Below are 13,989 nucleotides of genomic sequence, written 5' to 3' on the forward strand. Positions count from 1 at the left end.
TGTGCGTCCGGATAATAGAGATCCGGATAAGGGGAGGCCGGATAAGAGAGGTCGGACTGTATTGGGTCTTATGGAGTAGATTTCCCCTTGAAGGTGGTATAGTGGTTTCAGGGTTTTGGTAAGGATCCTACTAGATAAGATTTTTTTCCTTACCCAAATTTGAGCTCATAGGTCTTTAGTTACATGTACCTTTGCAATGAAATGCCTTTCATTTTCCAAATACAGTATTTGACCCCCTTTGCCTGCCCCCTCTCTCTCTCACTCTCATAATCCATACTTTCAGTCCTTATCACAGTTACTCACTTGAGGAAGACTTCTTCCATGGTAGTCACCGATGCACCATAGCTATCAATCCCAAGCTCTTTCTTCTGTGTCTCTAGCTGTGAGAACAGACCCTCAAAGTGAGCTACGGATTCCTCGGGTAGGATATATGAGAGTTCTGCACCGACGTTGTTCTCCATTTGTACTCCAGAGACATGCTCCTTGATGACATCACTGACTGCGTTCACATTGCAGTCTGCCGATTTAGCGATAACCATGTGATATCCAATACCTATACAGTGACACAAAATGAAGTTTTCACAGAAATGTTCCTTGCATGATCATTACCACCATCGACCACCATTATAACTACCCCATCACAGTCACTCATCATTATCATAATCACCACCAACATAATCATCATCATCATCACCATCATCATCATCGTCATAAACCGCCTAAATTTAATGAATTATCTTTTGAGCAGTTTTAATAACTGACAATATTTGTGCAATGGGAAATGGCAATGAATGTGTATAGTTCCTTACTTTCTTTTCAGGTAATCTGTATGATCTTTCTGGCTCTACTTTAAAAGTGACATATCAAACAATCTACAAAACTAGGTCACTTTATCCTGAATGGGATGACAAGATTAATCTTACCATATTTCTTTTTGAGAAAGAGAGATGATCCACAGCACTTGATCTGACCGTCAGCCATGATAGCGATGCGGTCACCTAGGAGGTCAGCTTCGTCCATGAAGTGAGTGGTGAGGATCATGGTACGTCCTTTACGGTGCTGCTGGAGGAGATCCCAGGTGAACCGACGGGCGGATGGATCCATCCCAGATGTTGGTTCATCTAACATCACAATCTATGTCAAATAATAATCACAACTATCATCATTATCCTCATCAACTATTATCATTATCTTCAACATTTTCATCATCACCATCATAACATACATTAACTCCACCACTAGCACCCTCCTCCTTATCACCATCATAACCATCACAACTGCCACAAACACCAACACCATTGTCACTGTACACTCTTACCATCATAAACATCACCATTATCACTATCACAACCATCACAATAATAATAATATTCCGCATTTATATAGCTCTTAATACATCGGAACGATGTCTCTATGAGCTTTACAGATATATTATTACCCCGGTCATCGGATCCTTATCAGCCTTGCATCTTCTCCACTCCCTGGGGAGCATTCCAACAAGAGTACCAAGACTCAATTGCTAGGCATACTACATAGGCTTTCGCATCATACCGGGTACCCATTTAGTACCTGGGTGGAGAGTGGCATATTGTGGATTGATGCCTTGCCCAAGGGATGCTAGGCCATGGTGGGATTTGAACACACAACCCTCTGATTACAAGGTGAGAGTCAGAACCGCTACACCATGGCGCTTCCATCATCATCATCACAACCAAAAGGCATTGCTATTAATTTCTCACATTCTTTTTTCTAGCTATGTATTTTGTGAGTAGATCCATTGGCCACTATTGTCATTTTGTAAAATTGGTATCTTGGAAGAAAGCATATTTTCTTGTAACTTTCATTTTTATGCATCCAGCTGCAAAATTCAATGGCAATACACCAATAAAAAGCATCAAGTTGAGACCCAACAACTCAAAGAATCCTTGAACCATTATGGCAACAAAGATACACCCTCTAGAATGTCAAATTTGGTAACCTCAAATGCCTTTCCAAACATTCCTGTTTTTCAATCGATTAATGGGTAAAATTGCTCAATAAAAATTCACTCTACATTTTGAACTATTTAATGAAAAGGTTTACGCATCAAGACTAATGCTACAGCACAGAAGCTTCTAGAGAGCACATCCCCATTACGTTGCAGACATTCTCACCTTAGAATCTGCAATAAGAGCAATACCGACAGACAGCTTCCTCTTCATACCACCAGAGAGAGATTTTGACTTGACAGATCTCTTATCCTCCAGTCCTACTGAAGTGATGTAACGATCTATCTCATCCTGTACATCCTTATGAGGGTAACCCTTCAGCTGTAATGAGTGTAGAATTGAAATGATAATTACAAATAATGATTAAAGCGATTTGAAAATTTTGGGAAAAATTGATTAAAAAAAGAATTAACATTTAAGTTTATATGTTTCTAAAATAATGTTAGCCTGAAAAAAATAATCAGACGAAAACATCAGAATTTGTAGATTTAGCATTGTCATCAAGATATTTTTGTATTGAAAAAACTAATGTAAATATGGACGGAATACAGAAAAGGTTTAATGAAAAAAAATGTTCACAGTTGAGTCACTGATATGACAAGAACATTGCTAATCAATCCCTTTACACCAAAAACTTGATATTAAATGCGAAATGTTACAAAAGAGAGATGTGATATCATTTAAGAACATGTTCTGTAATACCAAAGATCAGTAATGAGAAAGTGCACAATAATCAAAATTTGTCAGCTTTAAGATAGACATTAAAAAATATGGAAGTAAAATACGAGCGTACATGAATTACAAACAATCGATATAAACATACCTGTCATGACATAGATTTATGTATTTGAAGACAGGTGATTGACCCAACCACAGATGGGCTTTTCATGAAGATTTTAAAAATCTAAGCACTATTCCAGGTTCAAAAAGTAGCTTCTAGAAAAATGATAGAATAGTAAGAGCCACACCAATGGACAAAAAGAAAAACAATTATTGTGCGGTTCTAACAAAACAAACAATGCAATCTTTGATGCTCGAAAGTTACCTTAGCAAAGAAATACAAATGTTCCTCCACTGTCATGTCATCAAAGAGTACATCATGCTGAGGACATAGACCCAGGTTGGACCTGACACCATCGATGTCGATACAAATGTCATGACCATTGACCACCGCCGTGCCCGATGTAGGTGGGAAGAGCCCGGTCAGCATGGAGATGGTCGTTGTCTTACCTGCTCCGTTATGACCCAAGAGAGCTGTGATCTGACCCTCGTACATGGAAATTGAAAGGTCGTTCACGGCTACCTTTTTTCCAAATGTCTGAAAGTACAGAAATAAAAAGATCTCCTCTGATAATATAAAAATAATATCTCCGTTTTGTTTTCAATTAACGAGTATCATTTTTATGATAAAGGTGTGATAATGGGCAAATTTTTATTGTTATTCTTACTTTATCACACTTAAACTTTAAAACTCTATTATTAAATCAACAAGATATAATGCATACCATGCATTTGTTACAAACAATCTTGTTTCTTGTTCCTATTTCACTTTCACCATGAATAATTTTCTACCAGTTTTATTTTAATCAATGCAACTATTCTTAATTATTATCATTATCACTTCTACCATCATTAATGCCAATATTACCTAAATCACTTTCACCATCAGCTCAACCATTGTTACATATATGAATAATTGTAAAAGAATTTTAAAAGGCAATTACATTTATCTATTAGTTATTTCCCTTTAAAGATAGCCAAGAATTGTAAAGAACATTCCAGGATGTCTTTTTATTATGCAGGCCTTGCCTATTTAAAGGCCAAGGAGTTTTATTGTTGAATAAGGAAAAGCCAAACAATAGAATTGTATTGGTAGTGGAAATGAATAGGCTTAGGTATTTTGTTTACACTGTTGATTTCAATGAGGTCATTCAAGAGTGTTCTGGATTTTGACTGCTCCTGAAAGGAGAAAGTTCTTTTGGAAGACAATTCTAGAAGCTTGTAGATTAGTCGAAATTTGAGAATGATCTACATGTAGAACACTTGTAATTAGTATAAAAGCTGCAGATTTTTCAAGATGATCATCACATCATATTAGATCACACCATCACATCATATGAGAGCAGGAGATCACATCACATCATATGAGATCACTTCACCAGATCAGATCAGAGTAGTTTATGCATCAATGAACTGTTTGCAGTTATTTTGAGAAATTATCAGTTCTCATCGAGATCATCAACATCATCAACCTGTTCAATGAACACGCTTCAACCCATGGATTACTGAAATTGACTGTTAATCATCATCAACATCGTCTTCACGGACATTTCAACTCGTAGCAGTGACTCTTATTATTCATCGGACTTCAACATCAGTTTCATCATCGCCATCATTGTGAATTTTCGCCAGTCAACTGGGATTTTTATCATTTGGATTATTACTTGGATATAGCATCATCACTTCGGGATTTTACATCGGACACTTCAAGAGATTTATGTAAGATCATTATTTGTTTTATTTTATGTATAATTATTTCCTGTAATAAAAAAAAGGAAAATTCAAACTTTATATTTAAAAATCTTCTGTTATTTGTTGCAGTATCGTAACAAATAATTTTGGGGGCTTGTCCGGGAAACGAAAATCAAATTTGTACAAGCCAAGGCAATTTTGGAAACGAAAACCAAATTTGTACAAGCCAATTTGAAACTAAAACCAGTTTTTCAGGAAACGAAAGCCAATTTGAGACGAAAGTCAGTTTGAAACAAAAGCCAATTTGAATTGGAAACATTTTGGAAACATTTTGGAAAGTTCTAGAATATACTGTACTGTGTTATTACGTGCTTGTATTTGTGTATATTCACTATGGCTACATTTGATGTTGAAGAATTTCTTGCAATGACAGAATTGTCATATGATCATTTGAAGTCACTGAAGAAGGATGATTTGATAACAGTTTGTGATCGTTTGGGTGTATCTCTAGCCCCGGGTTTAAAGAAGGCAGAGATAATTGACTTGTTAGCTAGTCACATGAAGCTTACAGAGGAGTCTGAAACTTCTATCAATATTTCAGACGATGCTCAGATACAACTGGCAAACATTGAATTGGAAAAGGAAAGAATCAAAGAAAACCTTGAGAAGGAAAGAATCAAAGAAAACCTTGAGAAGGAAAGAATCAAAGAAAACCTTCAAAAGGAAAGAATCAGAGAAAACATTGAAATGGAGAAAATGAGATTGGAGTACCAGTTAAAGTTGAAAGAAATGGAGTTAGCTCATGCAAATACTAATACTAACTCTGTTAAAGATAAATCTCCCCAAGGCTTTGATGTGGCGAAAAATATTCGCCTTGTGCCAAAATTTGATGAAGAGGGAGTTGATACATATTTTGTGTCATTTGAAAAAGTGGCCAAGAGATTGAATTGGCCCGAGGAATACTGGACTCTTCTCCTCCAAAGCGTTTTTGTTGGAAAGGCTGCAAAAGTCTATTCTTCACTCTCTGAAACGCAATCATGTGACTATGCTACAGTAAAAGAAACAATTCTCAATGCATATGAGTTGGTACCAGAAGCGTACAGACATAAATTTAGGAACATGCAAAGACAAACAGGCCAGACGTATGTTGAATTTGCTAGGGAACAAGAAATGATGTTCGATAAGTGGTACAGATCACTGAAAGTTGACAAAGATTTTGTTCACCTTAGGGAAGTTGTCCTCCTAGAAGAATTCAAAAAGAGTCTTCCTTTTGGCATTAAATCTCACTTAGATGACCACAGAGTTACTGAAGTCAGTAAAGCAGCCATAGTAGCTGATGAATTTGAGGTCACACATAAAGGTAGTGGAGATAGGCCTCCTTTCAAGAATTATTGGAAAAAGAAAGGAAAAGGGTCATTTGAATCCCACAATAAACCTAGTGAGGGAAAATATGCAAGCAAGGACAAAGACACTAACAAGAATCAGGCTAGTGGGGGCACAGAATCAACCAAAAGGTCTGAGAGTCGTAGTTCCAAAATTTGTACTCATTGTCATAAATCGGGACATTTGAAAGAATCATGTTGGAAATTGGTTGGAATGCCAACCAAAACTAAGAAAGACATGGGTTTTGTCAAGCAAACAAGTGTTCCCTCGATGGAGTTTGTTCCATCAGAGCCCAATCGAGATGTTGAGAGTGTTTCTCTAGTATTTGCTGATAAAGTCAAGCAGGTTGATGAAACTTTTAGAAGTTTTTTGCATGATGGTGAAGTATCCCCTTGTTCGACTGGTGCTGCTGGTAGGTCAGTGGTGATCCTTAGGGATACAGGGGCTGCACAGTCCCTGATGGTGCCAGGTGATTCGGCTCTTCCTCCGGAGAGTTCAGAAAAGGCCAACGTCTTAGTTCAAGGTATTGGCCCAAATTTCATGTCGGTTCCTTTGCATAAGGTCGACTTAAAGTGTGACCTAGTTAGTGGTCCTGTGACTGTTGGTGTCGTTCCAGAATTACCCATGAAAGGTGTTGATTTCTTGTTAGGTAACGACTTGGCTGGAGATAAAGTTGTTGCATCTCCAGTGGTTTCGGAAAAGCCCGTTGAGGTAGCTGAAACTGAATTGTTGCAGGAAGATTTTCCAGGGATTTTCCCGGATTGTGTTGTTACTAGGTCTCAGACTCGTAGAGCTGAAAAGGATGATGCGGAATCTGCTGATGTAAAGGAGAGTACTGATGTCTGGTTAGCTGAAACCTTTTTCAAGGATTTGAATGGGGATAGTGTTGAAGGCTCTGTTGCTAACAATGATAGTTTGTTTAGTAAATCCTCCCTTGTACAGGCACAACAGGCAGACCCAGAATTAAAAAGCTTGTCACAAAAAGCATGTTCTGAGGCTGAGGCTGATAAGGTTCCTGAGTGCTTTTATGTCAAAGATGACATTTTGATGAGGAAATGGAGACCTCCCCGGAGACCAGCTGATGAAGATTGGTGTATAATTCACCAGGTTGTAGTTCCTCCTTGTTACCGCACAGATATTCTGAAAATGGCTCATGAGTTACCTATGGCAGGTCATGTCGGTATTCGGAAGACAGAAGATAGAATTATGAGGCATTTCTATTGGCCTAAGATGCACAAAGATGTTGTGCATTTCTGTAAGACATGTCACACATGTCAGATTATTGGTAAGGCACAGCCTTCTATCAAGCCTGCTCCATTGATACCCATTCCTGCATTTGATGAACCTTTTACTAGGGTTCTTGTTGATTGTGTCGGACCCTTACCCAGAACGAGGTCGGGTCACAGATTTCTCCTGACGATTATGGACTTGTCTACACGGTTTCCAGAGGCGATACCTTTGAGAAGTATCACTACAAAGACAGTGGTGCAGGCGTTAGTGCAGTTTTTCACTAGGTACGGTCTGCCGAAGGAAATTCAATCTGATCAAGGGTCAAATTTCATGTCAGGAATATTTCAGCAAGTTATGAAGGAGTTGGGAATAAAGCAGATCAAATCCTCTGCTTATCACCCACAGTCCCAAGGAGCGTTAGAACGCTATCATCAGACTTTGAAGACCATGATTAGGGCTTATTGTGAAGACTATCCCGATGACTGGGATAAAGGGATCTCATTCCTACTGTTTGCAACTGGGGATTCCCCGAATGAGTCCACAGGTTTCAGTCCATTTGAATTGGTCTATGGTCATGAGGTTAGGGGTCCTCTAAAGCTTATCAAAGAGAGGTTTATGGTTCAGGATGATGATGTAAACCTTCTAGACTATGTGTCAAAGTTTAGAGAAAGGCTCTCAAAAGCTTGTGATGTGGCTAAGGAACACTTGAAAGAGTCGCAGGGAAAAATGAAAGCTCAAGCTGACAAAAATGCAAAAGAGCGAAGTTTCAAGCCTGGAGACAAAGTATTAGTGTTGTTGCCTTTGCAAGGTGAGCCCTTGAAAGCTAGGTTTAGTGGTCCCTACATAGTCAAAAAGAAATTGAATGATGTCAACTATGTGATCAGTACCCCTGATCGAAGAAAGTCTCAAAGAGTTTGTCATGTAAACATGTTAAAAGAATACTTTGAGCGAGAGGCTAGTCAGCCAATAGGTACAACACAGGTCAAAGAAGAAGAAAAACATGTAGATGTACATGAAGAAGAATGCTATGGAAAGACAGATAATGAATTGTCTTATACAGATGTATCTAAGAACGAACCATGTGGTATAAAGTTGTCTAACTCAGAGATGTTAAGAAACATGGATGAGGCATTAAAACACCTGCCTGAAGATCAAAGAAATGATATATCTGGCCTGTTAAGAGAATATGAGAATGTATGTAAAGACAAACCAGGTCGTACACCTTTAACTGTACATGATGTAGACGTAGGTGATGTAAGACCTATCAAACAGAATCCTTATAGGCTCAATCCAAGCAAGTTGGAAATGGTGAATAAGGAAATACAGTTTATGTTAGATAATGACATAATCGAACCGAGTCAGAGTAGTTGGAGTTCTCCCATTGTAATGGTTCCAAAGCCAGACGGCTCTCAGAGATTTTGCATTGATTACCGAAAGGTGAATGCAGTAACTAAGACTGACTCGTATCCAATTCCTAGGTTAGAAGATTGTATTGATAGGGTTGGAAATTCTGCCTATATCACAAAGATAGACTTGCTTAAAGGATATTGGCAAGTGCCACTGACTGACCGAGCCAAAGAGATATCAGCCTTTGTTACACCTGAAGGCTTGTTTCAATGCAAAGTCATGCCTTTTGGAATGAAAAATGCACCAGCAACCTTCCAAAGGTTGACAAATCAAGTGATTGCCGGACTTGACAATTGTGTCGTATACATAGACGACATCCTAGTATACAGTGATACTTGGAATGATCATCTGAATCATTTGCGAGCACTGTTTGACAGGCTGGACAAAGCCAATCTAGTAGTGAATCTGATGAAGAGTGAATTTGCCAAGGCAAAGGTCACATATCTTGGTCATGTGGTTGGTCAAGGGCAAGTGCTACCAAGAGAAGCCAAGATACAAGCTATCTTAGACTTCCCAATTCCCACAACTAAGAAAGAATTGCTCAGATTCTTAGGTATGAGTGGCTTCTACAGGAAATTTGTTCCAAATTTCAGTACAGTGGTTAGTCCTCTGACAAACCTGCTGAAGGCAAAAGTGAAGTATGTTTGGTCTGACGAATGTCAAAGATCATTTGAGAAATTAAAGGCCATTTTGGTGAATGAGCCTGTTTTGGCAGCTCCAAACTTCACAAAGCCATTCAAAGTAGCAATTGATGCATGTGATGTTGGAGTAGGAGCAGTATTGCTCCAAGAAGATGAAGAAGGCATCGAAAAACCAGTGTGCTACTTCTCTAAGAAACTCAATCGGTTTCAAAAGAAATACTCAACTATTGAAAAAGAGGCCCTGAGTCTCGTACTAGCCCTTCAGCAGTTTGAGGTGTATCTAACCAATGGAGAGATTACAGTCTATACAGACCACAATCCTCTTGTGTTTTGGAGAAATTCAAAACAAAGAATCAAAGACTGTACAGATGGAGCCTAATGCTCCAACCATTCCCTTTGAAAATTGTACACATAAAGGGAAAGAATAATGTAATTGCTGATGCTCTATCAAGAGTATAAAAAGTGAAATTATTCATGGTTTTGACCAAGTGTGTCATTTGAAGAAAACATCTTTGATGTTCATTTATTTTAACATGTTCGTTAAGTACTATATCTTTGTACACGATAACTGTAAATGATTTATCAAGATGACTTTGAACAGTTAAAAGAAAAAATAATCATAAAGAAACCTTTACTACGGTAAAGCTTTCTTTTCCCCGGTGGGGGAGGTGTTACATATATGAATAATTGTAAAAGAATTTTAAAAGGCAATTACATTTATCTATTAGTTATTTCCCTTTAAGGATAGCCAAGAATTGTAAAGAACATTCCAGGATGTCTTTTTATTATGCAGGCCTTGCCTATTTAAAGGCCAAGGAGTTTTATTGTTGAATAAGGAAAAGCCAAACAATAGAATTGTATTGGTAGTGGAAATGAATAGGCTTAGGTATTTTGTTTACACTGTTGATTTCAATGAGGTCATTCAAGAGTGTTCTGGATTTTGACTGCTCCTGAAAGGAGAAAGTTCTTTTGGAAGACAATTCTAGAAGCTTGTAGATTAGTCGAAATTTGAGAATGATCTACATGTAGAACACTTGTAATTAGTATAAAAGCTGCAGATTTTTCAAGATGATCATCACATCATATTAGATCACACCATCACATCATATGAGAGCAGGAGATCACATCACATCATATGAGATCACTTCACCAGATCAGATCAGAGTAGTTTATGCATCAATGAACTGTTTGCAGTTATTTTGAGAAATTATCAGTTCTCATCGAGATCATCAACATCATCAACCTGTTCAATGAACACGCTTCAACCCATGGATTACTGAAATTGACTGTTAATCATCATCAACATCGTCTTCACGGACATTTCAACTCGTAGCAGTGACTCTTATTATTCATCGGACTTCAACATCAGTTTCATCATCGCCATCATTGTGAATTTTCGCCAGTCAACTGGGATTTTTATCATTTGGATTATTACTTGGATATAGCATCATCACTTCGGGATTTTACATCGGACACTTCAAGAGATTTATGTAAGATCATTATTTGTTTTATTTTATGTATAATTATTTCCTGTAATAAAAAAAAGGAAAATTCAAACTTTATATTTAAAAATCTTCTGTTATTTGTTGCAGTATCGTAACACAATCATCTTCATTACTATTGACATCATCATTATCACTATCATCACCATCACCATCATCATCACAATAACCATTATCATCATCCTCATCACAATCACCCATCACCATCATCATCGTCGTCGTCATCATCATCATCATCATCACCACCACCACCACTACCACCACCCACACCCACCACCATCACTACCACCATCATCATCATAACCACCACCGCCACCACCACCATCATCATAACCACTACCGCCACCACCACCACCACCACCACCATCATCATCATCATCATCATCATCATCATCATCATCATCATAATCACCATCACCAACACCTCCACCATCATCTCCCTAATCATTGCAATCAATACACAATTTTCAATCCTTACCTTCTTGAGGTTTTTAATCTGAACTCCTGCCTTGATTCCGACAGGGTCTCTCTCTATAAACTCATGGTGTGATGATGATCCGTTGAGTACTGGTGAACTCTCCACGTCTACATCATAGCTACCCTTCTTAGGTCCAAACCAGTAGCTCCTCTGTAAAGGAAAAAAAACACGGAGTATTATCATTTATTTTCGTTCATGTGTGATACATAAGCAAACAATAGTCCATCTTTGTCTTCCAACCAAGGAAAACACAGAATAGACTACCAGTAATCAAATGGCTTGCTGTTCCTGCTCAAAAATCAAACTTAAATCTCAGTGCATGATATTCTTGTTGACTTGCTCATGTAAAAATGGACACCACGGGGGAGTTTCACAAGTGACTTCAAGTGATGCTTAAAAGTCAAACTTAAATTCTCATTTGGGTGCAGGATAAAATACATTACATTGGTCAAATCATGCTAAGACGACGTGCCCTACTGCATATTAATCAATAAGATTGCATGTTACATATTATGTGTGTTGGCATTTGAGTATGAGTTAAGTCAAACTCTCCAATTTGAAACACCCCCCTGAACTTTTGATACTTTACACCACAGTTTGTGGGAGAGCATTCTACATCCTAAGAATAAAATAGCTTTTTTAACTCTAACCCTAACTATCTGTTGTAACATTTTAGAGCTTAACAAAATCTCAATCTGAAAAATAATAATTTTATGGGGACAATGACACAATATCAGAACAATAAAAACCCTACAGAATAAGAATAACTGTAACTTACTGTGAAAGGGAAATATAGGGGTTTGGGAATGCCATATTCCCCGGGATAAATAGCTTCAAAGTACCATGCAATGAGGAGGTAGAGAATGGTATCTACTAGGAGCATGATGAGAACGGCTAGGAATGTGAAGTTATCATCAGCAGTGGCCGGACGAGCCATGTTTGACCACTGGACTCCTTCAGCTGACCAAAGAAAAAGAATATAATTAAAGAATTGCATTCAGCACTGCAGAAGGATCACCTGTTCATAAGGACCACAAAGTTTTCAATACTATATGTACATGAAAATCATTGAGCATTCATTTGTTAACATTGTTTCATAGCAAAAACAGATCAACTGCAATGATTCCTCATCGATTACAATTGCATAGTGACAACGTGAGTAGAGAAAAAATATCTGAAAATGAAATAAAACAAATCCAAACTCTTAAAAGCAGATGATCCATTGTGAAACTTGAATATGTCCAATGCATGTGTACAGTGTATGTGTGAAATCATCAAGTTTAAGGCCTGGTCACACCGCCCGAGTGTTGTTGGAGCGGTCGTGGAGCGGAGAGAAAAAAATCATCACCGCTCGCTACCGTTCACCATTTTTTATTTTGGTTTTTTTTTGTTTTCGATTTTTTCCCCAATTTTGTGAGCGAAATTCGACCCTCTCTCCCTACCGCTCCACGACAGCTCCAACAACGCTATTGCGGTGTGACCAGGCCTTTAGATTCAGAATAAAGTAGTTGCAGTTTACCCTTCAATCTTGATAAGTAACATACAGTGCTATAGGTACCTACAATTATTTTGAATAATAAAAAAAGCCTTGTGGGAAAAACAGTTTCATATTTTTTTGCATAAGTGTTTGTCAGTATTACATTTGTGTAGGGATGTTTTCGGCAGCCTTGTACCATAGTTTTGAGATGCTTAATGTTTCATAATGAGGTTCAAAGTCGAGTAGCACTAGCAACGGGTCATAAAATGAGTTAGCAAACAACAGCGAGGAATGGTACTGAAAGTGTATCAATTGGCACATATGCACATCAGTATAATGCTGAGGTTGTGATAGATCTCATTGCATTCATCAATAAGTGCACTTATACATGAACAACATCATTTCCTGTATAAAGTTCTATTTCAGTTTCAATTTCACAATAGTACTTTAATAATGCAAGTGACTGAAAGGAAGTTTAACATCTATTATAGGCATTGAGGAATGATAGATTATGTACATCGCAAGACAAGAATCTATTTTCTGTTTATTCTTTTTTATACTAATATTAGGAAAGGGGGCTATTTTCTGACTATTTTTACAAATGAAATAGGAAAAAACAGGTTTTAGATTTAAAACACAGACTATTTTTTTGGCTTTTTTCACAGATAAAATAGGGAAAAAAATTGTACCTACACAGTTTATAAATTGAGAAATAAAAACTTCTGAGTATGGTAATCACAAGAAGATAGTGAACTTGTGCATCAGCAGGGGAATCACAAGTTATTATTTCAACTATCACTGGGAGTTTTGGCCATTATAAACAATAATCTCTCTTGGTTATGGGCTGGCAGTGCACAGCACCACCTTCCCCACTAAAAGGAGAGAGAAAAACAAAATCATCAATTATTATTGTAACAAACAAATAGACAAGTAAACTTACAGGTTCCCTCGAATACTCCGATGAGTAGGAGACCGATGGACATGGCCGAGTTAGACAGCAGACACGCTGCTGCCTTCTCGGCGGCTGATAAATAGCTATAGGCATTGAACATGAATGTATAGGGGACAATGGAGAGGAACCACACAATGCCAGCTGCTGCAGTAGCGGTGTTGGCTGAATTGAAAGAAGAAAAAAAAAGAATTGTAGATACTGAAAGCAAGAACATCCAAACATCATTTTGATATACATATCTACATGTATCAATGTGAGTAAAGGTTGAAATGGAGCCACTTGTGAGGCACTCTGTAACCCCAAGCAAGAAAAGTTACATGGGGGCTTGGAGCAATTTTGCCCCGAAATGCTAAAAAGAGCCCCAGATTATTAAAACAGAGCTCTGGAATATCCCCATTCATTACAATGTTAAAGCTTATGCAATGCTGCAGATATTCATGTAGGCAGTAAGTTGTGTAA

The 13,989-nt window shown here is 37.8% G+C and overlaps 1 protein-coding gene across 2 annotated transcripts in view; it reads right to left on the bottom strand.

Annotated features, from left to right (window-relative positions):
- Positions 1-13,989, bottom strand: part of LOC121423256 (phospholipid-transporting ATPase ABCA3-like) — a 46,661-nt gene that overhangs the window by 12,265 nt on the left and 20,407 nt on the right. For both annotated transcript variants that reach the window (XM_041618582.1, XM_041618583.1), the window contains exons 7-13: positions 13,519-13,692; positions 11,880-12,061; positions 11,102-11,251; positions 3,034-3,306; positions 2,154-2,309; positions 924-1,134; positions 304-553 (exon numbers count right to left, since the gene is read on the bottom strand). In XM_041618582.1, the coding sequence (XP_041474516.1) occupies positions 304-553; positions 924-1,134; positions 2,154-2,309; positions 3,034-3,306; positions 11,102-11,251; positions 11,880-12,061; positions 13,519-13,692 (1,396 nt within the window). The remainder of the gene's footprint in view (positions 1-303; positions 554-923; positions 1,135-2,153; positions 2,310-3,033; positions 3,307-11,101; positions 11,252-11,879; positions 12,062-13,518; positions 13,693-13,989) is intronic.

Source organism: Lytechinus variegatus, chromosome 10 (genome assembly GCF_018143015.1).
Source record: "Lytechinus variegatus isolate NC3 chromosome 10, Lvar_3.0, whole genome shotgun sequence".
In the NCBI taxonomy this organism is placed as follows: domain Eukaryota; kingdom Metazoa; phylum Echinodermata; class Echinoidea; order Temnopleuroida; family Toxopneustidae; genus Lytechinus; species Lytechinus variegatus.